Source organism: Varroa jacobsoni, unplaced genomic scaffold (genome assembly GCF_002532875.2).
Source record: "Varroa jacobsoni isolate VJ856 unplaced genomic scaffold, vjacob_1.0 scaffold_306, whole genome shotgun sequence".
Lineage (NCBI taxonomy): Eukaryota > Metazoa > Arthropoda > Arachnida > Mesostigmata > Varroidae > Varroa > Varroa jacobsoni.
In genome coordinates, this window is record NW_019213208.1 from 303,916 (window position 1) to 331,125 (window position 27,210).

Consider the following 27,210-nt stretch of genomic DNA (forward strand, 5'->3'; position numbering starts at 1 on the left):
ATATAGGTACTTAAAGAAATTGAGTTTTAGTGGTGGTGAGCTGTCCTAATATTATGCCATGTAATAGTTATAATAGGGAAGGGTGAACCTAAAAAATGAAAGAAGGGTAGCTTACTCTTTGAGTATCTTTCAAATTTAGACCATCCCATTTTATTATATGACTTGTTACCATAAATCATGCTCGCCTGATATCGTAGGACGAAAGTCGCCTCCTGAAATCACGCCAGTTACTAGTATACAGAATTTCATTTCGCCATATAAAACTGATACAATTTCCTCTAACTCAATTCCGAAATACTACAGCGAACCCTTGTTGTGGTGTATACCATTTTTCTTCGATGTAGTCGAACGTCAATCTTTTGGCCCTCTGGGTGATGCTATGCTCCAAAACTTCGATTTTTTACTAGACCACACCAGAAGAGTGACAACATTTTCAATCACGGCACAATGGTTTACTCATTTCGAAAACGAGATAAGCCACAATACAATATTTTACAAAGTTAAAGCTGTATTGTTAGTATCCCCGTTGCTTTTTAGATGGGACAAATGAACGAGAGGGTCCTTAGCTTGACGTCGACACAAAGGGATTTCCCACCTTCGAAGCGGATTAATGAAATCTGATGAACAAAAAATCTATCTTATTTGGCTTCTTGCTACTACTTATCTTTACTCCACGTATCTAAAATGAACATCAAAGAGATAACAAGGACCTACACGCACATGTTCTTATCGGTATGAAAACGGCGTTTTTTTGATACAACGCTTATTTTTCTGTTTGAATAATGTTTGCATTCAGCGATGAAATGAGCATCGACGTCCCATAATCCCTAACAAGTGTTTAATGTGTCTCCTGAGCTAACCCAAATCTAAGACACACACGAATTAAACTGTCCCTCTGAAGAAAATATTAAAAAACAATTACAAAAATTGTTCATTCAAATCATTCAAAAAATTCATACAAATGCGGTGATTTAATGTACCTTACGAATGTGTTTGCGCTCCACAGAAATGGCAGGCAGATTGTACCCTTGTTTCTACGCAGGAACTTTCATGTTCGACTAAAAAATGACCTCCTAAACTTCCCTAGTCTGAAGTGGCCGAGTGTATACAATACATGAATCACAGCTTAAAGCATATCGTATCGATTAATACGACCAGTGAACTGGGCGGATGAACATAAACGTTTTTTGCGATTCGCTGAGCAGAAAAGTGTTGTTTATTTTCCTATGTTTTCATCCCACTAGAGCTAAAAAGTGGAACTCGTCCTTAGAACATGGCTCACGCTGTTTAATGAAGATGATAGGAAAAATTGCAGCTTTTCTTACAAATAGTACTTGTTTGTGGGGTATTGGTTAGCAAACAGATAACTTGTGGTTAAAAACGGTTTCAAGGAAACATGTCCGCCCAGACATATTGAACTTCTCCATTTGCGAAAATAAACCTGAATCTTTATTGTCATCAAGACGATGACTCTCACTGCCCATCATAGGTGTTAGCATGCAAAGTGTACTTATCAAAGACAACAGAATACCCTAGTTATTATATATATATATGGTTATGCGTCTTTTTTCTTGTCGGTCCTTTTTGGAGCATCTAGTCGTGGTGATTCATTTGTATACCTATCTAGAAATGATACTGTTCGGCCTGGAGTAATTCACAGTTTCCGTTTCTGAGTCTTTTTGGGTGCTGTCAGAGAAGAGGTGGGGTGTATGTGCTTGGTTTCATAGCCTCCAAAAATATCTTCCTTCGGATGTATTCCTCACTCTAACTCCTTATTGGGATATACTCTTTTGTCTAGCAAATCGCCATAGAAATCTATTGTAATCTTTTTTTGAGTTACATTAGCATCAGCAGAGTTGGCCGTAGATTAAACTAACTACGACGAGAAAAACATTACGGATCACGTTTGTCCTACAACGAAGGTGACGTTTTTGAGACAATTTTTCGACAGTCCAGATTAGAAACAGCTACACGAGCCAAACAATTAAAAGAAAATAGTTACTAGCAAGTTAGTCTTGCCTTCCTTTTTTTTTTGCCCCGTTCATCTCGCGCCTCTTAACGGCCGCTACCAGTTCCAATTGCTCTTCGTCTATCCAGCCACCGCCAAAGGGATTCCTACATTCACAACTACTGTTTCGTTGACGACAAACCCTTTTTTCCTAGACCACGCAGGGAGTTAAGGGGTATCCGATGAGTCATCACCTCGCCTTGAGCATTTTGACTGACGACAATTATTCCTAGGTGATGTTTTACGCTGCTTTTGCAGCAGTGGGTACTGATGCTTCATATGAAAATGAGCTGAAGTAGTTAATGCGATGTCTAAGGAAGAGAGTTATGCTATAACCACTGTTAAAATACTGTATAACAATAACGTAGTAGTCTTCCGAATAATTAAACATTATTATTCTTTACTGCATGAGGCAACGACTATAGGCGGGATTAGCCATAGGCTGTTTCGCCAGTGAAGGCGGTGGTGGGTAGATGTCATATGCTGACACGTTATGGTATCTATAAGAAGACGCCAAACACCTATCATTGTCGACCGCTGCTGACTTGACTGAAGCAGGACCAGTAGGCCGATGCAAGTGTAAAAACGGGACGAGAGACAAACTAAGATACGACGCTCTTGTTGAGTTCGTCTTGTCTCCGTGGAATCCTTCAGTTAGTCAAGGCCACGGGGTTTAAACTGCGGTGCGAGTTACAGGCGCCGCGGTTCCCCGACCGCTTCGCAATGAGCCGACAGCCAGATCTCGTAATAGGCTCGATAGCCTATGTAAGGTTTGAAGCCCGCAGCCAACGAAGTTACGAGTCATTCGAGCGCGTCTATAGGTTTCGCTCTATAAAAAGGGAGAAAGGAAATCGACCAAACTTCGCTAAAAAAAAATAAAGGACGGCCCAAAGACGGGCAAAAGAAAACGCGGGTGTTGAGCAGGTAGATATTCGAGGATAGTCGTTTGTAGAATTCTTATTTTGATCGAGAATTCATGGTGAATCGAGACACAGCTTTGTTTGTTGAAGATGCTGGTGGAAGTAGGAAAAGAAGCAGGGCTTTTTAATATAAAATATACGAATCTATTCAAGGGACGATCGTTTCTGTGAAGGTGCCACAATCGTACCGTAAATAAAGACTATGCGCTTTCATAGCTTTTAATTTAATAGCAACCTGATTTTCAGAAGTAGCTAATATATTGCAATGCAATGTTGTGTATTTCGGTATAATAGTACTCTTTATTTGTGCAGTGCACCACGGTCAAAATCGGAGAAAGGTATCGTGTTTATTCCACGTTGCGCATTATACAATTGATGTAGTAATTCAAAATATACGTGATATCTCAGAAATACGCGATATTTATTTGTTGATTTATAAAGATAATTACTACTGCCTGGTTAAGATATAATTGGTCAGAAAAATGCTAACAAAAGGTTTTTGCTAACTCAAGGCGGATCCCTGATCGAGTCTATAGCACCATAATCGCCGGGCTGTTGAGTATCCGTAGGCCAAACTTCAATTAGGCCTAGGTGTACGTTCCAACCCGAACACAGAGACATTTCGTTCCGTGCTGGAAGCCAGCCTTCTGATGGAACGTCGAACGGCGACACCAGACGTAAAACGCTAAACATAGAGACCAAACTTCAAAGCATCTTAACGCATACTTAATATTTTGAAAATATATTATTGATTAATTAATATAACAGATAATAGTATAATTAGATTTCACGTTTCTGAGAGATGAAAGTAGAAACGGAATGGATTGAAAATACAGTGAAACAGTATGCCTCAATGGGCTAGTTAGTATTTGGGCTACTGAATGGCTTTTTGGAGCAGTATCTATCAGCATACGACGCACAGATGCGAAAGCGGCAAACCATAAATAGATAACTTATCGCCTATATTCGTATTTAGCTGTCCTGTGTGTACGTTATTTGTGTCGCCTACTGGTATCATATAATACTTAACGATAATATATTTTCGCCGCTTTGAAAATAACCCGATTTCGTTGCATGTTTACAGAATCTCGCAGATAAAAATACGATTGACTAAATGATTTCGCAATTTTTTTTGTATCCGCTTTTTTGGGGCAAAGAACTTTTTGGGGCAGATCTTAGTGTCTTGGCAAAATCATTGTTACCTACATGTAGGCCTTGCTTAACTTTCGCAATAATGTCATTTAACTGTTTCATAATTGGCGCAATCTTTTTTTTACTGTGGGCCTGAGTGGATTTTTGCTTTTTATCGTAGAAAATATTGTAAATTACAGAGAACTTTTGCGCAAATTCCACTCATCTTCAAGACGCTCTATTAAAAATCGGAGTAAAAGTATTTCAGCCACTACTGTCCAGTGATAGCCAATACCGCCAAATCTTAGCTTTTCAATAACACCAACGCCGACCTGATTCGATTAATTTTTTCTGGGGTCTGTAACCAGCATCAGATATGTGATCTGATCATATATCTCACACATATCATTATGTGTGCATATTCAAACGGACTTCCTTAGTTGTGTCGGTGGCTGACAGGCTGCTTATCAGCTGCTCACGCTATATTTACACTACCACATATGATTTCGGCCAGGCTACACTTATCCGGCAAGATGTCTTCATTTCGTGGCCGATACCCTCAGCACCCAATGAGTTCAACTTTACGACACGCTGTTCCTTGTTAGCGTGTCGGGTGGGGCTTCGCTGTTTCAACCAGCGCCTGATCGCAATAGGCCGCGCAAAGTGGATTCGCAGATCCGTGGCTGACGAGTTACCAGCTAACATATTTTCTGGTTTTCACCCGTCAGCCGGCACACGTTGCAATCGCGTATATACTCGTATATTCTAGCTCATGTCCACCTGGCTGGAAGATAGCGTATTCGATGACCTGTGCTTTTGTTTAGGTGACCTAAATTGCAAGTTGGGAATACGAAGGCCTCGATTTAATTTAACAGGACTGGTCGTGATCTTCTCTGGCTATTCCGGTACTATGTGGCTTCGTTGTGAATAAAACCACTAACCATCTGTTCTTCGCGTATTGTTGTCGCTCATTGAGGTCTGGCTAGTAGTAGATGTGCCTCGAGTGATGCACTAAGTGGCGGGCATAAGGATTGGTAAATCCTTCGTAACACACCTGAAGCCTACTAGGGGCTAATAGCACTAGACAATCGTAACCTGATGGGATTGCGCTTTGATATGCCGTCTCAAAACAGGTACATGACTCGATGTTGGCGTTGGGTTTCCCCCACGTATAGTCTTTGATCATCCGAACTAAATCGGCGTAGGTATTGACTTTGGTGGACCCGGATAAAATTCGCGAAAACAGCTGATTTCGCGGCTCTGCGGACATTAGGCAGGAATACACAACATTCAAGCTAGATTTTCGACTCATCCAGTGGCTCCAAAGGTCTTTCCATTTTTCCTGTAGCGGCAAAAATAACCTGACCATGCCCCATGGGGCAGTTTCAAACGACTCTCGTGACATGCCTCGCAGGTAACCAGGTCGCAGGCCGGGTAGCCAGCCACGATCCTCACTTAGGCGCTTAAACCGTTCGACCCACATCTTCAGCTGGGTCCCATCAAACGCCGGCAAAACCGCCCAATCACCCAGACACTCGATAGGTCGAGTGCGTATTTATTCATATATTTATACTATAATATTTGATATTTACATAATAATAGAATACTAAATTTCTTATTAGCAGTCATGGAGTATATGTTTGTCACTGGAATGAGAACGAATATAAAAGTAGGTGCTGGAGCTTTTTTTTTCTGTAGATATACAAGTAGTTCATCTGTGTCTGCGACGGTCGCAGCGGTAAGCTCCTTAGTGCAGCGCACACTTTGTAGATGGACACGTAAGAGCTGTCTACGAGCCGCATATCAGCGGCACTGTAAACTGCCCCCCGACGCCCCTTCTGGCGTCTATGTATATAAATGAATCTATCGAATATATTGAACAAGCTAGCACCAATATGAATGATGTACAGCGCTTGGAAAAATGCAATGTAGCTCTATGATTATTGGAAAATAAATCGGTATTGGGTCGCTGGGGAAGTCGGCGATGCTCTATCATTTCAAAGCTGCGATTTAGCTATAGTAGATGTGTTGAAATTGTTGGGCCGTTTTTACTCAAATGTTTGACAAGTAAAATTTCTGGAAAATTTCTTTTAACAATTTTATTAAGATAAAGGTGCTAAATCTGCGCAGATACTTCAAACAATTGTCCCGATTGATGACCAACGCATTATTATAAGAGACGGCAAAAAGATCGTTCGACGTTTTCATTCAGGAAATTCCTATATAAAACGTTTTTCCGTAATTGCCGATCGATCACTGAAAGGGTTGATAAAATTATTGCCAACGTTTAGCAAAGGCGGTACTTGGGTAGCCATTATACCTTAGTAAATGCTTCACGTTCTCTTAAAGCGTTTTCTAAGCAAAAAACAAATTCAACGTTTGATTGATGCAAGAGAATTTACTCAAATATATTGTTACCTAAGAAACTCTACAGATACGGAACTAATCAGGCTATTTTCAAAGCGGCTGACCGCAAGTGATTTATTGCCGCCTAGTAAAGCGGTTGACTCAGACCTGTAAACTACTGACAAAATTATAGCAAATCATTTAAAAAAATCTCTACCGGAACTAATTAACAGAAGAGACGTCGTTCTCGACCATAAAAACGCCAGGCCACATGCGTTTTTAGCTATCCGGCAAAAACTGAACAAACTTCTGTGGTAAGTTTCAATGTATATCTCTTACAAATTAGATTTTCTGTCCTTTGTTTTGACCTGTGCAGAGGTTCTTCTATCATGTTAATCCTATATGAATGAAAAAAACAAAAACCACCTATTATCGCCACATAAGTTCTACAATGATAAGGCTACCAGAGAAACGGCAGAAGGTCATCGATCAAAGTGGCACATATTTAATTTCTGTAATATTATTTTAAAATACGAAATTCTGGCTTAAAACTGTCGGTGTTTGTCAGACGACTTATAATAATACATATATGCCATCGGTCGGAAACTGACGATGTATCGATTAGCGGTTAAAGCCCTTATGCCTGAAGCGCGTGTGAATTAGCAGTTATATATTCTGTATTTTTTGCCTGTTACACTCGGCCATCGCCGCTAGCAGTACTACGTGCACGCAGCATTGGTGCGTCTTTTTTGCAGTTACGTTTTTCGTAACCGACCCTGGCTTTAGTGCTACTGACTAAGCACGATCTGACATCGCATGCAAAACCGGTGACCTGTCTCTGTAGGCGGCCGATGACTTCCGCGTTCTTCATCTCGTTCTGTGTCTTTTATAACCGAGCAGAAATCGGCTTCGGGGGCAACCGCTGCTAGCTGCGCTCGAAATTTTCTACTTCGGTCAGTTTCACGAATTTGATTGAACATGGAAAACTAGGTAGTGTTGAATATCGACTAGCGGGTAGATAATATTATTATTAATATATTCAAAGTGGAAGCTATTTGTTAGTAATTAAATGGTCATTCAGTGTAGAATACAAGTGACTCACTCTATCCTAACGGCATTGAAATTATGGCCTGCTGATAATTCTGAACGGTATTTAGGGAGTCTTCTTCGACGATAATTTCTTCATGATTTGAAATAAAGAATAAAATACGTTTCTTGCTATGAGAACACCTCAGAAATTAGCAAAGGTGTATCACGAGGTATGAAGTTTTACTTTAGCAGAAGATTTACCTAAGTTACAATTGTCCTTTCAGTTCCACCGTCATCTGAAGACCTCACGCATAACCGTCAAGTCGCATAGCAGCAACGATACCGTTCCTTGTAAAGCTGAAGTTCTGTTGATAATAGTTTGTCTCTAAGGCCTTCCTTAGTTTTCTCTACAACATCGCATCCTCCAGGAAAATACAGATATCGCGTGTCCTATTTTATCTTCGTTTATGCAGCCGGATAAACCGAGATTTAGACAATGCCAGAGGCCGATATGAAGACTTTGGGCCAATCCGTATATATATACCTATATAAATGGCAAGGTGACGACGGGCAGTATTTTAAGCAAAAAACAGCAGGAGGAAAGTCGTCAGATGAATTGATCGCCTACAGCAAAGACGGACCATTTCCATTCGACAGTTATTAGCATAATTTAACATATACAGGACGTACGTACGTACGTACGTACGTAGCCAGTGGTGGTAACGACACTGCTAGCACAATAATAGTATACATTAGAGGAACTTTTGATTCGTGATACATTGTATTGCCACAAAGTCAGCACAGTTCCCCGTGAATTGTGGAAAAGATAGGTTCACGTTGGAAAATTATTGCTTTAATCGTTAGTCGTATCGATAGAGAACTTAAGTTTACTCTGTGACTCTGCCTATAATTTAACTCAAGGACGGCAATCACAGCGCAAGTTCTGTACCTTAACCTCGCAAATAATCATATTAAGTCTAGGTAAGTCGCGTAGAATAAACTCTCGTTTTAGAACCTGTAGAGAGTGGACTATCCATCGCTTTGCTAGCGCACGGTTATTGTCAAAAAATAGGACAATTGATTTATGTGTAAAACAGACAACCTGACAAAAGTTGGATTCCGTAAAAGAACTGTCCCTGTAAGGACGTGTGATCTTTGCAGGTGTCAGACACGCCTAACTGAGTACATGAAGAGGTATATTTGAGTAAAATTGTTTGACCTCTCTGAAAAATTGTCGTGCTATATATAAAAAAAAATGCCAAAATAATTAGCAAGCGTGATAAAGTTTTTAAAGCGTGTCAAAACAAGCCAGCATGTCTCATGCACGTCGATTATAGAAGCTGAATAAGGCATATGCTCCGGAAAGCACTGGATAACGAAACGGAAAAAATGTTATCTCCTCGCCTGATGTAGGCTTGGCTTTGATTTGTATGCTCGAGTGTACGTAATGGAATCAAGCAGTTTCAAGGATTTCTAAAGGTCCAGTTAAACAATCAGAGCGAGCGAGCAAGAATAATAAGTGTGAGACTTCAATCTCAAGTAGTAAACAGCCAAACTAATAATTCGGACCAGTAGTAATGGTAGCTTCGCGTACCTCGCCAAGGGTGGCGCGCTACTTCAGTAAGACACTTTAATTAACTTCGGCGTATACAACAACCTATCCTCGGGTAGATTTTTTTAAGCTTAAAACACGTCAGGGCCTTGGTTCAGCGCTACCTTTATATGAATCAATGAAGTGAATTAGTTGTTTTGTTGCATGACTGATATCTGTAGTGACTACTTCCCTAGCATGAACTTTGTTGGCAAGCAGAGGCACTCGTAAGCTCACATCAGACTTGTTACAAATTGCCCCACTGTTCTATTGTTGAGTTAAAGTTGTCAGGCTAGCGTTTGATATCGCACATATATATATCTGGGTCAGCCAAGCTCAGCAATTAGAACGCCCGACAATGGATCACGCTATGCGCCTACAGCTTAATAAATTCCTATTGATTTTTTTTTCAGCACTTAAGTCATGCGACCTTTGGGCAGTTAATTACTCGATGCATCGATAGTGTACACCGCGTCTACGTAAGGTAAGAGTTGCATTATATAATGTATGCACATATGTACAGCAAATAACTATTACTAGATTAAGTTGGATCAGCGTAACGGGCTGTGACTATAATGAATTCTGTTTACTAACGCAATTACGCCTAGAAAAAGACTAATGGGCGTGGGCATCCGGCAACGGGGTATCTTTATAATGATACGAGATTGAACGTTGCGTAATTAAGCCCTGCCTTCTGAACATGCTAATACGGTACTGTACAGTGATTATTAAAGTATTGAGCCTGTGCCCGAGCTTTGTTTTAGTGTGTTCGGTCTGATGAGATAATTGGCTCATGATCTCCTCGAGCGCAAGTAACACGAGCAGGCGTTCTGTAATTTTTTCTCGTTACGTGGCAGCTCCATTGTCGACTGGGTTTAATCATCTAGACTCTGCCTCTTCTTTATAATTGCCCTTAGGGAAAAGCCTAAGACAGCCATTAATGCTACTTAAAATCGAATTATTAAAGTGTTTCCTTTTACTATTAATTGTCATGGCCATATGACCAGTTTAAGTGAAATATAATACGTGGCCAACGGAGAGCATGCGTCTGCTGAGGATACGTTGCGTTTACTTCTAGAAAAAACTAATTAATAACCCCGGGTAAACAACAATATCCGCTTGGTAACAGTATGTTTATAGCTGGACATGGATCATCATAGCGTTCGATGTTGCTCGAGTGATAAAATCACCAACGCCAACTCTGATCGTCTGTATGGTGCTTATACATACAACAAATGCATATTTTGTGAGTCATCTTATATGGCCCGGATGGTTCCGGTACGTTATTCAGATACCATGCTATTTCAGATTACCTAATTAATAATTGTATTGTAACGCCCACACAGTCTAGTGGTCACTAGCGGAAAACATAGTGGTATGATGGTACCTTATGATTTTTGTCTGCTCACCAAACTAGCTCTATCGTTATTGTTACAACGACTATCATACCAATATGTATATATATATATATATACACATTGGTATAAGCTGGGCAACTGCTAGTTTTTCTGCATGGATTAAGTCGGGCAGTTACATAAATGGATCCAGCAAATGGAACCAATGTTCGCTGGTTGGGATGGCGCGCTCGTATAACTTTGCGAAAATAGCCAAAAGCGATGTTAGAACCCACTCAATTCATAACGCCCCACTCCTGTCTGGTGAGAAACAATTAGTCCACAATGACCACGATAAGACTACGATTCTGTTTAGCAGCATATCTACACGTACTATTGTAGAATATGGGCAGTTGAAACTTGAAGACGGGGTTTCGGTTTGATCAAATGAAAAATGAAACTAAATGCACACCCATATGCATACAACGAGTTGACCATTTTCTGTGCTAAGGTTCGCTTTCGATATCGTGGAGTGTCGACAACTACAAAACACCATGCAAGAAGCAGCACTCAAACAGTAGCTCATTCCATTCAGGAATGCGGTACCAAGAACGTTGTTGTTGGCCTGAACGACACTGAGGTATGTTCTCGTGTCATCGTCGCTATGGGCTTGGCTTCCGCGCCTCGTTCAAAACCAACGAGTCGAGTCTGATCCCCCCCCCCCCCAAAAAAAAACAACCGTCGTCGCTAAGACTCTCTCTGTTGCACCTATCACTGGAGGTACCAATCCGATTTTTTCATACGCTGCTCTCGTCTTGCCAAGAGTAGCAGCTCCATTAGCTTCGATTGGATGCTGCCGTCCCGCTGAATAGGGCTATATTATTAGGTTCTTCTTCTTCTGATGACTGACTCGTCAGTCCTGCTGATGTCAAACGGATGGACAAATGAAAAGATAAACGCTCTTCACATCGTCGCTCACCGAACCGTCGAACATAGGGCTTGTTATTTCGATCCATTATTGATTCATTTGTAGCTCTGTTTCTACTTCCACGGTTTTCCGTTTATTGTAAGACTATGCTTTACAATCTGCTTTCGCCATGTGTGATACACCCTAAGACCAAGTGAGAGAGAATGAACTATTTATATTCGATGAGAACTTACATCAAGTTCTTATACTGTTCTCGATTTCTAATAATAACTTGATTATGTTTGGCTATGGATTACCATTAAATCGCTGTTAGTTAACTGCAAACATACGCGTTGCCGAATTCGTAGATTTGACGTCATCGGCTCACCATATAGTATAAGAATAAATCATTTTCATCAGGCACTACACCATATTTACCATACATCGAAAATGAAAAACGGGAAAAAAGCGTGATTTATCTTAGCGAAGAAAGATGACGAAACTCTCACCTTCTTCGCACACAGAGGACATAGCCATTTGACTTTTTTAAATAGCTAACACAGTGATATATAGAAAATGATTTTAACATAGATTGTTATCTGTAATCGTTCGATGGCTTTATAATTTATTTTGAAAAGAATTAAGCGCGAACCGACACACAAAATTCCAACATTTCCGAAAAGATCTTTAAGTGTTCAAGTGGTACGACCTAGTTTTCTTTGCTTTTTTCATTTTTTGTCACAGAGGACACCATCTTGGACAAGTTAGTACACCACAAGTTAGTAGTAGTAGTAGTAGTAGTGGTAAAAAAAAAAAGGGTTGCATTTCTCCGAATTCGGTTTGCTGTAACGGAAGTCGCATTTCAAGATTGTGCAATCTTTCAAAAATAATTTATGCTACCGATTTTCATCTTTTACGACCCCTCAACTTGATTATGTTTTTATTTTTTGCGTATTGTATGACACTGCCAATGCCGAAGTTTATCTAAAATCCGTAAATCTAGCTTTCATTTAGAGTATCTTCAGTACAATTTATACAGTTGTATGTCTCTTACTCTGTTACGATGGGTGGAAAGTCTTGGGTTTAGAAGTTTATACAAGCATACACGATAGTAAAAACATAATCAGTCTATTTCGAGCGTTAAATTCGGCCTCATTTTACGAATGACAGTAACAATTCTTTTATTACCTTCATTTCTACCGAGACACCGACGATGTATGAATACAAAGGTCTCTAGAGAGAAGCGTCGCGTAGCCATAGGTGCTAGTTTGTATTCTGTATCTGGCCGTGATTAGCGTAAACAATGAGAAATACAAGCCACCATAACACTATCACAATACTAGTGACCTTTTCATTTCAAAATACGAAGCTTATAAATTATATTATTCATTACTTTGAGTCGTACGCGTCCCGAAAAAAACAGGTGTCCCTACTTCAACTGCTGCAACACACCTGTGTAGAAAAGAAAATTATTTTGTACCATGAATAGCGCGAAGGATCTCACGCACGCATGCACACACAGACTCACTCTCGTTGTGTTTTTCTATTGCTTTGCAATGGGTGTTTTCCGTTGTGCCAGTGGCGGAAATAATGGCCTTTCGTGCTTGATGGTAAAAGGAGCATTAAGAATTATGTCAGCTGTGGGTTTAGTGTTGAACGTACTAGCACTGAACTAGGAAAAAAAATCCACGTCACCGCAATGGTTTGGATTAACGGTTATTTGGCGGTCAAATTAGCTGTCAACCGCGATCTGAATATCGCTGATGTGTAATATGGCCTACGATGGTAAACAACTTTTGCTGGAGGTACTCCCTGTGACCTTTCGGAAGAAAAAAGAAACACTGTAAGAAGTCGAAATACAGAAAAGTAAATTTGCTAGCTAAAGTTTAAACACTAACTATTATATTAGTATTAGCTTTGAGAGCCTGCAGAAAGGCACGTACGAGCGGTATATTAAAAGTTTTTCCTTTTTATGAACTCACACATCCCATAGCATTGTCACTAACTGGTTCGACCAACATTGGAGCACCACGGTGTCTTAGAAACTACACATATACAACCGACGAATAGCGACAATTGTTTTATTAAACTGTTCGGACATATTGAACTAATAAATAATCATATATAAACATATAAACTAATAAATAGAAAGAACAAGCAGTTCGATTAATTGGCATTCTTACTTCATTTGTCTAGCTTAGAGTACAGAAATGATTCCCATAGTAGCAATACCTGTGCGCGGAAAAATTCAAATTGAAAGCGCCAGGAGACGCGTACCAATAGGGACGAATCAACAGACCACCTTCAGAGTAGCATCCTAGCGAATGTTATTTACGGGTGTCTTTTGCTTGTCTGCTAAATTTCACTTTCGCTAGGCTGGAGGTGTAAAAAGTAAATTCAAGGTATAAAGAGTAAATTCAAAATCGAGACGGTCTTTTTCGACCATGAAAGCCTTCGTTGCTATTGCTGCTATTTCCATTCGCGCGCCTGCTGCTATCGCTCGGATAGGTCATTCAGCTAAAATTCCAACTGGACTCTCTGTCTCCTTCCGTGGCGGACATGTTTGTAGAAGCTTCATTTGCCTTCTTTGTTGCTATTGGACAGTGTGGCGTATTTGGTGGCATGCGGCACGATCACACCGATTCTACCGTTTGTCTATACAACGTATTTAACAGGTACTGCTAAGTGTAAGTGAGTTATGTAGTAGGGTTGTTGCATGCTCTGTAAGTTAATTTTTTTAGTCTATTTTCCCTTTTAAGGGCGTTGCTAACTACTAATTTTCGTGCAATGGGTAACACTCTTTGAACATTACTGCTGAGAGCAACGATGTTATCAACTTCGTCGCTGACGAACTTGGTTTCCACGCTTCAATTAGGACCAACGAGCAGGGAACTGCTCCCAAGGGCGTTCCGGCCGCTTCGATCTTCACTCTTCAAGTTGCAGCAGTCAATAAAACCATTGCTGCTGTCCCTGATGCCATAGCCACCGGTGCCATACACGGGTGGTCAATCTGATCGTGCCTCGTGTTCAGTTCTCAAGTGCTCGTCTTTTCCTGAACTAAAACTATATCTGGCGGTGGCTTTTCATCCACTGTCTTGACCATGGCTCCTGTTACTTGCCTGTATAGCTTCAATGAATGTAAACTCTTATTTTGCAATTGCATCTGAGACGTTACCTCATCCGTATTTGTTTTTTTAATTCGTTATTTTTTTGCAAGTTACACAATTATGTAAGCAGACAGCTTTTTTGTTATCCTCATTTCAGTTACCAAGGTTAAGTTACTAAGATGAACTAAACTTATGACAATAAGAAACATAGAGCTTTAGTCTTAAATGGCAGATGATTGCCGAATAATCAGGCCTTACGTAGCTATCAACGTCTATTAAACAAGTTATATAACATCGGTAACACGCATGTTGAACTCGTGGTCAAGCTGATCGCAGACAACACTTTGCATTTGTGTACCTTACTTGTATGCCCCTATCAACTATTCCATCATGAAACGTCGGCGGATTTAGACCCTTAAGAATGCAAACCAGCGCAGCGGGATGTCACGATACCTCCTAGCGAGTTCGTTATTGATAGCATCTAGGGCAAACGGTCAGTCACCGTGATACGTTATCAATAAATGTACCGCCAATCAAATTTCTACCTCTCTATAAGCGTCATTTGCTAGCTGGCAAACGGCTCTCACGTATTTCATACAGTAGACATTGAGCGCCTAGAAAATTTGTGCGCTAATTGTATGCAAAGATGCGGATAGAGCAGACACCGCTCAAAGTTACCTTGGCTGATTTTAATATTTTAAGCTGTAAGAGATGAGTTTACCTCCACAAGTTGATTGACAACTACTTTAGTAAACTCATATTCATTGAAGTTGCTCACACGCAGACCACCAATTGACATCGTCGAAATATCAGAATCGCTACCTTTACCTGATTCTCCTCTGATCTTTGAAAGCCGCTAACTAAAGTTCGGAGTTTTTCGATAGGGTACAGCTTTTCTGAACTGAGAGCATTGCAATGCATTTAGTCGTGTTGAAAGCCACAAACGAAACAAGCAGAAGGAAAAAATATTCTGGTAGCGTAAAAAATATAAAAGCGCATAAGCGCTAATGGCGAGAAATGTCTTAGGGTAAATTAGGTTTCCCTATCGACCTTGCCACGAAATTAGTAAAAAGCAAGCTGAAAGGTATTGCCGTCTGTGTTTAGTCGTAAATAATACTGTGGATATCCAGTGGACAGACGTCGCTATCAGCACCTGCACCACAAAAGCTTGGTACCTATATGAGGGAATCGTTATCTTCGAATGGGGTAACCAGGAGCGCCGCTTATACAGCTCCTCAATTCTTCAGTGAAGCACACTTCAGTTATTTATCAAGCTACAAGGGTAGATCGAATCATACAGATGGCTTATCATACACATTAGCTCTATGCCTTTTTACAAACGAAACAAAATACACTTTTCTTTCATTTTGCAAGAACATAAATAATACGTCCAGGTAAATTGGAAAAAAGTAAAGCCGACAAGACAAACTCTGGACGGCTACCTAGAAATAGACCCTTATCTATGGTTAACTACCGTTCTTCTCCCAAATCCGTGTGCAAACTCTGAAAGTGGCACCACAATAAAAGATCATCATTGGATGCAGTCGGAATTGTATCTAAAACGTTTGTGACCTAAATCTGTACGTCGATAAGTTATATAGCTTATGTATTTTTTTTTTACCTAAGTATTAAAGAAGATATCTATAGAGCTTTACAATTATCTGTAATAGTTAGCTAGTTTCAACGTATTAATTTCTTGCGCCAAACAGACGCTTTTCGTCGCGGATCGATATAGGCGAAAACAATGTTTAAATATGCCATACTGGGTTCCTAACACCAACGATGCGGTCATACCAAAATGAATGCTTCACTAGATTCTCGTACGAAGGTCGTCGACATATACACATTTTTTTTTATACATGTTTCGATGCATATTGTTTGAATTGACAATGTTATAATGAAATATCAGTGCATAATAAACATCTTAAGACAGTTTATACAAGAAAAATTTGACATTAGCTTAACAGGTAGAGTTAATTCTGAATTCGGAGAACAAAGGTTCTTATTAGCCCAAAAAAATTTCTACGTGAGTGAGAGAGAGCAAACGGCTGTTTGTGTATCTTAACATGGCGTAAATATGACAGAGAAAGAAAGTCGAGTATTGGTTATCCAAAGCGAGATGATCTATGACCTTGAAGACCTTTATGGCTTTAATCGCATGTTTACCGATGCTTTTGCCGTTGCTCGGGCTGGTCACCTCGGCGGAATCCCCACAGCAGATCTTAGCGTTGAAGATATATGTGGATCATTATATTCTGTAAGCTGATACTGACGCCATATATTTGCAATCCGGAATTTGATTCGTAATAGAGTTCGTACCATCGGCAGCTGTGCAGATGAAAATTACTAGCGTATGTCTGCGACATGTAGTAGACGAAGTTTCAAATAAACTTCACACTGTATATCATTGAGGCACAGAAAGATGGTACACTGGCCGATGTACTCGGTATCGAGTTTAAGGCTGCACGCTATTTTAGCAGGAAGTAAAATACTCACAACTCCTATGAATGGACCTATATATCGACCTCAAGTTGCCACCATGCGGCAGCTAACTGATGACTGTAGTCGATCGAATTCAACTTCTATACACATAATAGTACTGTATTCTCACATACTTCGTCCGTTGTCTTATACACACTTGATACGTTCGTGAGTGTGTGTCGGTAGAACTTACTGAAAAACATGGTGTTAATATTTTGCCTCAAAGTGGATCGAAATAAAGAAGAGTTTCATATGAACTGTTTGGTATGATTGCTGACCAAAAACGAATAATTGTCTGTAAAAAGATTGGGATTTTCTGTAAAAATAGGATGGGAACATAACGAGCAGCTTAACTCACTCGCACCTGACTTTTTACTGTTACAAAAAAACACTTGGGATTGTTTCTACTAGAACGTATCCAAGACTTCAGCTCGACTCGAGGTCTTTTGTCAATTAAGTGGATTTGCACTATAAAATGCAATGATCATTACAACCTAGATCTTTACAGAACAAAAGCATTTGTTTTCCTTACATAGGCAATAAAGTAGGTTGAAGTGAGAGAGGCCTCACGTTTTTCAGTTTCCACACGTAGAAGTTAAGGCGCCATATCTATGCAATGGACTAGCGCAGTGTCATTATTTATTGACTTAAGGCAATCTCTAGGATAGCACCTTTTGTCACTTGGTGAATTTATATGGCCTAATACCTTTAGTAAATGATTATGCCCATGTCCGGGAAAATGACAGTAAAAAAAAGTAAACTAGCCTAGTTGAGAACTGTTCGCTTTCTGGGCACGGCAAACTGACACTGGACATTATGTCGATGCATGCCTTGGATGTGATAAAACGGAGCTGGGTTTGTACTTGGTTTTCTAACGTAAAGAAAGCCCATGCCACATGCTACGACTAGAAAGTAATTGAAAGCAGGACGCTCGCAGTATCGTTCATCTCGGTGGGCTGAAAAAAATGAATTAACAGTAAACGTGTATACATGCGTACCATGTCCTTCACTAGAACTTTTGGTTTCACGAATGTATGCTATTTCATGAATCAGCTGTTATGTTTCACTAACTAATCATATTGCCTTGACACGGTTCAAATATTTAGGGTCCAGGCAGTGGCAGGTCTTCGTACAGCTGGCAGCACTTGACTGGTCGCTCGTATCGTTCGGGGGTCGGCCACAAGGGCGTTATTGTCGGTGAATATGGGCTGAGCGGCACTGACGGACGTATCTGTGTCGTGCACTACGTGGCCGACAGATGCCGTTTCCGCGTCTCGATTAAAACCAACGGACCCGTAAATACCCCCCACGCCGCTGGCGATCACTATTTCCGTGGTAGCCACCGTCGCTAAGACTAAAGCCGCTGATGTCCCGATTGCTGAGCACGCCTCATGCACTACCCCGTCATTGCAGCTTCTTCTGTCGAACACGGCCGCGGACCCTCTCTCGTTCTCGCTGTATCAGCCATCGCTAACGTCGGTCGATTTACTGCCGTTGCTGCTGGATATGGCCCCAGACTGTAGCCGATAAAAAACACCTAAGCCTTCGTTTGTTTTCTTTATGTCTCTCTGCATTTGCCTCCACCAGTTTCACGCTAGTTTATCGGGACTTGTCTGTCTGTTTTTTATCCATGCAGTTCCGTGTTTTTTAAAGCTATATTAAACAAATACGTGCTTTAGTCGATAGAGTATTTACAGTACATCTTGTGAGGGCCAACTACTTGTGATCTGTAAAAAATGCTAATAACTTTAGCCGTAATTGTATGGATGTCGCAGTGGAATCTCTAAATGACAGAGATTACTTGTTTGTACCCAGATAAACCCATCTGATCTAGTGCTTTGTTTGTCCTTGCCAATTTTTGTAAGTAGAAACTCGTCCACGCTTGCAGGGGCGGACGGATTCGTTGAAGCTACAAAAAATGCTGCTACTAAAGTAGCTGCCAAAGGGTCGGTAAGCATTGTTACCACTTATGTAATTACCACTCTACCTTATTAGAAATAATCATATCGGATCAAGAAGAGATGCAACAAGAACCTAAGTTGAAAAATGCTACCTCTACCCCACACTGTATGTTTCCTTAGCACAATACATATCCTACTTAAATTGCAATATATTTGACGAGTCAGACCCACGTTTAAAGGCATCACATATGTTGGCTAGCAATTGTGACCTTTTTTTGCTCCGCTCATTGTTAAGGGTTATAGCATGTTGTTAACAAGCTTGGGAGTTCGTAATGGCGTGTTATCGGCCATTAGATACTTAAATTGTATTTCTAGGCACACTGAAAAGTTCAATGAACAAACACTGTTGAATAGGCCAATGATGATATATGAAAGTATATTAGTACACTTGAAATGAGGGGAAAAAAGTCTCAGAGTCGTTCGTTGTACTCACATTATATCCTTGGATCGTTCCGCGCGCTTCCGTTGGTGCCTTCCATGTGACGAGTGTATATGTCATATTTCGTTCATCATTCGAAAAACACTTCATTTGGACCTCTAGGGGGGCGCCTGCAGCTGGAAACGTTTGTGTTTGTTTATGCACTTTGATCTACTGTGTTAAATTGTAGTTTGTTTTGGTAGAAAATCAAAGGGAAAGTGCATAAAAGCTAAGTAATGACTAACAGAATATATCACCACTAAAATATATTCACAATTCTCGTATTTTTATATGATAAACGTTTGAGACTCAACAAACGAGGAGCTGCTCTTTTTTTGATAACTGTCTTAGCCTATACGGGACCTCAAAACCAGCCCATGCGCTGGAACTTGTAGAAAAACTTAAACTTTTCCATGCTAGTAAAATAATTCATGTTAAGGGAGGAAGAAAGCATTAGCTCCTAGCGAAACCCTTGGAACGAACCAGTTATACCCATGTGACAGCATCTTTGCCAATGATTCCTATCACGTGACAGGCCACTATCATCACTATGGTAACCGAACGCACGCAGCGGAGTACGTGCACGTCGGAGTATGTTCTGGTTGTATGAGAAAGCGTAATAAACTGTTTTCAGATGACAACGTATGGTAGTATAACAAGATTTATTTAATGTATCGCTTCTAGAGTTCTTTTTTCGATATCCCGAAGCTAAAATCATATCACCAATTTGATAGCAAGCGTGCCATGTATCCATAGTATGTATATACACTACAAAATATGTATTTTTATGTGTCAACTACACATAACAAACTACAAATACAATAGTAAGGACGTTTTTAGCAGAATGTTTTATGGCCCTTGGTTATACTCTTCTCTAGTAATAACCTCTCTCGTTAGAGTATCAGAAGGAGCAGCTTTCACCCTTCTAACCAATGCAAATGTTTAGGTCTAAAGTCTTCAACATCCCTTCGGTGTAAAACTGTCTATGGGGTTATCAAGGCTATCAACTGCTTTCGGTTTATTCCCAAGAACTTTGTTATATACTGACAACGAGTGAAGAAGGAAAAAACAACTTACTTCCATCCGATGTGTTAGCGTCGAGCTGGTCGGACCAGTTTCCACAGCCGATTGCATTACAAGCTCGTACCTGACGGACAACGAGCCATGTTTCTATGAAATATACTGCTTTGCGTATAATGCATTTGCAATATTGAACATGACTGTCGCATTAACAAATACATCCAGCCAGTTAGCGACTGCTCTTTTGGCCATTGTGTCATAATAACAGTACCTGGAAAGCGTAAGAGTCGCCCGGCGTTAGAGCCACGTAGACGAACATGTAGTTGGATCTCGTGCTGTTCTCATTGGCCGCCATTGTCCGGTTCTCGTGCAGCTGCTGATCGTGCAACAGTTGGAAGTTGTACTGTGAGATGGTCGCGCCGTTGTTGTGCGGGGGTCTTTGCCACGCAAAGACAAGCGTGTTGTTTGTCGTAGCCAAAAGGTGCACTTGATTGATTTTCGGAGGAACTGCAAACCAACTCAGCATAACAATGACAACCATACGTAACTTCGGCACCATACGGAACACGCTGGTGAAGCATTCTACCCTATGCATGAATATGATTGTTTAGACCTTTGTAATAAAGTGATTATTTCTGGATGAAGCACCTCCAGTCGCAGAGAAATGCGCCCTTGACACAAATAAAGGAACAAGAAACAGCCGTAGCTGGCACCACGGTGCCATTTGTGTGAGCGGGTTTCCTTCACACGTTTGTTTTCAAATATGCAGATACTTTTCCCGATTATAGATTTATTTTACTAGGCCTTGTCCGGCATGCCATACGTTTTTCATAATGGACGCGTCCTCAAGCGTGCGTGCGTGTGTGTGTGTGTGTACATCACATTAAATAGAAAAATCAACTGAAAATATTCGATATAATAAAAATGCGTAATGTAACGGTCGAATGTATCTTTCTTATTGTTAGCAGTATAAATGTCCGGTCTGAAGTTTATTTGCAATTCTGCAAACACTTTATTTGATTCTGGTCGGAGTATACCACCAGCTCGTTTGGGCATGTGCATAGATCTGCAATTGTTCATTCAGTGATGAAATAAGCCCAGAAAAAACAACTGTTTCATCTCACCTCGCTTCTTGAATAAAGTGTCGTCTAATGAAGTTGAGCCGATAAAAAGTGACCTACTATAAAAAAAAAAACTGCTTCTTTATCAAACTGTATAGAACTTAACTAACTTAATTAACTGTTTCGAATAGGATCTTCAAATCCTTAAGAACTAACTCGTTGTTGGAGTTCAGCAACGCTACAGAGGATGATCTAATCTTGGTTGCACCTTTGACAAGCATGTTGCATAAGTTAGCCATTTAAGTAAAATGATTTCTGTTTGGAGAAAGAAGTATTCATACTTGAGCATTGTATGTATATATACTCGAATTTGGTTAGATACAAATGATAGTGCGAAATATAGCCACACCCACAATGTGACTCCGAGAACCCTCGCTCTATTTTACCTCCAGGAGCCCGTCGTTACAACTGAATTTTATAGTGAATTCGGGTTCTACAGTTCAGTGGTCTGAAAGAAAAAAAAAAATGTATTCTCGATACCTTTTTTACAGCACCTTTTTGCCCAGGTCAACAAGTTACTGAAGCAGCCTAAATTTTTTTTCCCAGTTGTTACGATGTGCACCTCTTTATGCTCAAATAAAGGTTTTTTTTTCCAAATAGTCGCGTTCTTGTCTATTTGTCCTTCTCTAGTTGTTTGTTTGCTCTCATACACTCCCACACTGGAGTCTTGTGCCTCCGTGCGACAAGCGAAATTTTCTCTCCAATGTAGGTTTCGGGAAAGGATTTCATGTCTAGGAAGACTTCTTAAGCTGATTTGCTAAGTTCAAAAATGCTGTCTCGAACCTGAAGAATGCACCTCGTTGTGGCCTGCCACCCGAGATCAATAGTTACCAGCTAAAGACAGTTTTGCGTATAAATGGCCAAGAAGATGAACTGCGTTCATACGACTGTCGCCAGACATCTTCACTCGACAGAATTTACCCAAAAAGTAGAAGCCTGAGTACGCTATGAATTGAGCGAGCACCAGGCATCAAGTTTCCTAACAGGACAACAAGCGACCAGAGTAATACTGAGCGGGTGACAAAAAGTGACGTTTGTATACTATTTATTTTCCGTAGGGCAGCGAATGGACGACTCTTGGGCATATGCCTAAGCAAGAATCTAAATCGACAAAAGACAACATTTTACGTTCAGAAATTTCTTTACTTTTAGAAGTGGTTAAAAAGAATAAGTCACACTGTAAGAATGTTATATGGGAAGGCTTTTGGCGAACCACTATCTTCACCGACCAGTGGAACATTCAACTTTTAGCAGTGAATTTAGCAATGAAGAAGGTCTCAAGAACCGGCCGGACGGATTCCTACCTATAATAGACCTAAAATTTTTTTCCAAGACATAGAGAAAAAATTGACTGAAACATAAAAACTATGAGAGTATGTTAAATCCTGTTATAGCCGGAGTTCGAATAAAGATTTGCGTTTCTCCAAGGTTAAGAACCGCCATTTCCCTTACAACAAAACTAGGGTCATTAACGTACATTTCATAGGCAGTGCCTGGCTGCCTGGCTGCCTGGCTGCCTGCCTTGAGCAAAGCTTACATGTATATATATAGACACAACGCTGTGGCGTGCCAAAGCTCAGTCATGACTTATCTCTAAGGGTTCCGTGGCCTGTTATAAAGCGTTCCCTTCAAAAGTCACGCGGAAATCAAGCATGCGGGAAGCGGTGTCAACGCTTACTTTTCCGTTGTATCCAGTGAGGCATGTCATGCAGCTTTAAACAAGAGACCCGTAGTTTTTTGGCGATAAATTTCCTCCTTTCTTACAAACCTCCGTTCTCACGACAGTGAAAAATAATTTCATTACCAACATCGCAAGAGAAAATAGCAAACAAAAATAGAACAAGAGCGCTTGGCTGGTCGCATTCGCAAAAAATCCTAATTGTGAAACGGAAATTGCCACTGTCAATAGTTGCGCCGTCACCACGGGTCAGCGAAGCTATTCTGTCGTACACGTTCATGCATCGACAAAAACTTCGGGCGATTCGACAAAGACGACGATTTCGTTTCCTTTACGACGTCTGATTGATGCAAATATTGATTCGCCCACTAATCAACTGTTGAAGTCGCTACGCAAGATGTGATTGGGGTCTAGTTGTAGAAGCACAAGATAAGACGAACTTACTAAACAATGCCAAAGCGATAGTGCAGGGGGGGGAACAAAAGAACTAGCTGAAAGACTGAAGACAGCGCCGTCAGTTACCACTACGTGAGCTCCAAAGTGACAATGATAGTTGAGTTTTCGAAAAAAAAAACTCGCGCATTGCACGCAAAAGAGCAAACTCTTATGAGGACTGCACGTCCATGTTTCCAATTAAATCCCGACTATCGGTAATTGGTAGACGCGTCAACGAGCTGTGAGGACCCGCAAATATATGTTCTCCACTACGTGTGAACGAAGTGTGGCAAGGTTCAATTTACCGTAAAATGATTGAAATCACCGCTATAATTGGCCTGCATCAGGCTGCCGAGTTCTTCACAAAGCTTGCGCGTCTCGTTCTATCGATCAGTTGAATATTCAATTGGAGAAAGGTACACACGTTAGTACGTGTTCGAAACACACAGCGTCACATTTTCCATATACCCACGCTGCAGTTACCATATATCATGCTGCAAAATTCTAATTTTGTAATAGTGAAATGCAAGCGTCTCTACCAACACGGTTTTATAAGTCTTTATGGAAAGCAGTATGGTTTTACACGCGCAAAGTTCAGTGTTAAAAACCTATTATTGAATTATTTCCGTAGCGGAAGAAACGGTTTCAAACATTAACCGAGTAACTTATGAAAATGAACAAACGGAAAATTTAGGTGGGGGCCAGGTTTGGGTGAGGATCAACAGAAACGCTATTTACAGAACTCGATCATCGCTCGTTAGGGAGCGAACATCCCATCCTGATGCCAGGACTTGCTGTTCCATCAGCCCAAATTAACTTTTAAATAATCGAAACGGCAATGATAAATTGGGATGAATGAGTAAATATGGGAGTTAATAACCTTTCCTATATTAAAAGATCTTCTGAATGTTCATTAATTTGAGCTGCAGTGATCTCTTTCTAAAGGTTAGACACGGGCACAGTTTCCAACTCGAAGAAAGAAAACGAGATACAGGCAGTTGTAAGAGTGCGGTGCGCTTCTAACTAACTCTGCGTGTGTTTATTATTTTTACGCGCCGATACGATGCTACTGGCTCCTATTATTGGCAACTGCTTTGAATGATACCTAAGACGTTGAGTGTCGTGTGGAGTTTCAGTGATGGGTTGCGTATGCAACGTATGCGTGCGCATGTCGAAACCTCTCTAGCTACTAGCCGAATAAGCTGCACTGAATGTAGACCGGAAGCTCGACATAATATACATATTTCATCGAAACGATTCGTATTTTTTTTTTGCTATAGAGGTGTTACTAGGGACGATGCCGCGTTTATGATCCCCGCCCATTTTTCTAATTCACATTAACATAAGTAGCACGGGGTGCATGATAGCGCAAGATGCAAAAAGCATTGGCCGATTGGGAAGAACCCATATCAGTCTCAGCACATCTAGCAGGTGATAACTCTTACTAACAACCCATTCTCTCAGTTAATGATAGTTCGGTGTTATCCGCCGCGTTCCATTGCTTGATCAAGGGGGCTTATCCTTATTGTCGGCGTTATACCCTATGCACGGCAACGTATTTGAATTTTGGGTGGGAATTTTTCTGGTACATGCCGCTCTATGTACCGTGCCTCTATGGTTGCTTCTCCCTATTTATTGGCCTGCTTGCCTATTGTTGTGTATGTATCTGTGTATGTGTACGAGTTGTGCAAATGAATTTGTAGCTGTGTATAAAAGGCACAGAGCATGTACGATATGACTGATCGACTTCCCAAGTCAATAGGCGTCTTTGCCCTGATTGTCAGAGGTTCCGTTATGTCTCCTCCTACCTTAAAATTTCGTTGTCCATGCTGACATCTTAACGTCAATAGCTTTTCTGATTGCCTTGTTCTTGCTCCTCTCCTTAAAGTCCTTGGAAGGCCCATACTCCTCACCTGGCCTTTACGTGCCTTTTTTTTCTTTCGCGCGTAGTGTTTTTCGCCTTGCTGTTTGGTTATACTATTCTATTCAACTACCGTGCACTTTCTTAGTAAAGGATTGCCGAACGCGTGACTGCTACTCTAACCGCATAAAGAATACACGGAAAAAGCCAGATTTCTTCTTCCTCTTGGCTCCCGGCTTTAGCGCAAGGTGGCACCCGATGGTACGATTCACACTACTGCAATCTTGGAGCTCTGGTACGGATTGGAGTGTTAACAGGATAGAAGGTTGACACGATGAGCGAACTGTAATAGTAGTGGTCGTAGGAGCAGCAATAAACAGCAGTGAAGAGGGATGAATGCTCGCACAGTGCAAAAGAAGACTGCCAGAGACTTTAAAATAGGTAGCGGTCGGTCTGCGAGTGTTTTTCTTGATGGTGTGGCAGCCGTGTGTATGTGAGTGAGCATATACGAATGGGACAAGAAAGCATGTGCGGAAGGAGGCAGCCAGTACACTATGTCAGCGAGTATTGTTCCTTGGCCAATGCTTCTATCCCCCCCCCCCCCCCCAAGCTTCTAGCGCCTGGCCTTAGTCGACAAAGCAGAAAAAGACAGAAATACAAGAAGACCTTCGTTTTCTTCTTCTCAGCAGTTGTTCCCTACCTTTCCACGTTTTCTATCCACTGTGTATCTCTTTTCAGTTGTCTCTCTCTCGCTCCCTGTGTCTGTCGACGTCTTCACGTTGCAGTTACTACATTCGTCCCTTGTTCTTCACAGACTTTTATCCCTCTCCCGCCTTTATAACAACGCACGCTCATAATCTTCCTTCATTTTCCACGCCATATCGCCTAGGTCATAACTACGATCGCCAGGCAGCTGACACCGACGACGAGCAGTGTCTTGTTCGGGCGGTCCCGACGCGTCTGTTTTTGTAGGGCTCTGCTCTCATGTTTTCCAGCCAGTCTGCGGCGACTGTCTCTCATTTTTTCACACTGGAGACGCTGACGATGACGCAACGAAAACGGAGCAGCGCTCGACAACTGCAGCCTGCTGAATGTTGTACAGGATCGCCTAGGCGTAGAGCGGCTGTTCCGTTGTTCGGCTCGGCTCCGAAAGAGCAGTGCAGGGATAGTAGACCCGTAAGAAGACGGTGGAACTAGAGTGGTGGTTGTAGCAGTGCTGCCTTTGGTGGAGGGAGTTGCCGGAAACAGGTGCTAGACCGTAGAAGGACACAGCGAACAGGGATACGTAGCGTAGTGTACTACAAAAAGTGCCTGTTATCTTTGTTCTATCGCCTTTTGCTGTTTGAAGACTGTCTGGTTGTCCAAGTCGTTGGATCGGAACAATCTCGTAATCCCTTGATTACTATTTTTAGCCCCGATTGATATATATATATATATATATATATATATATCAGCACGAGATAGAAAGCTAGATATATTATTGCGACAGAGTTTACGTAATACCTAATGAATAGGATTATAAGCCATTTTATTTAAGCTTGGTTTATAGTAAAATAAGTAAAGTGATCATATAAAAGCAGGAACAAGTAGTCAAAGCGTACACCGAAGAATTCAGGACGACTATACAGATTTGTGACAGGATGTCTTGTACGTGTGTACATATATTCACGTATAGCCAGCTACTTCACGTATGCACTTGACGTATGCTTAGCCATAGTGTGGGTGGGTATTCTGCCTCGTTCTTATATTTCTCTTCACTTACTCTATTTGGCTCATTCCTTTTTGTACACGCTGCTCGTAGCACTCAAAGGAGATTTTATCCAAACCATTCTCCAACACCAGCGCCAGCAGCTGGATACGCA

General features: G+C 41.0%; 1 protein-coding gene across 2 annotated transcripts in view; it reads right to left on the reverse strand.

The window, feature by feature from the left end:
- Ptp69D (Protein tyrosine phosphatase 69D) overlaps positions 1–27,210 on the reverse strand; it is a 184,071-nt gene that overhangs the window by 21,674 nt on the left and 135,187 nt on the right. For both annotated transcript variants that reach the window (XM_022831034.2, XM_022831032.2), the window contains exons 5-7: positions 20,525–20,760; positions 20,311–20,380; positions 19,249–19,370 (exon numbers count right to left, since the gene is read on the reverse strand). In XM_022831034.2, coding sequence (XP_022686769.1) covers positions 19,249–19,370; positions 20,311–20,380; positions 20,525–20,760 — 428 coding nt within the window. The remainder of the gene's footprint in view (positions 1–19,248; positions 19,371–20,310; positions 20,381–20,524; positions 20,761–27,210) is intronic.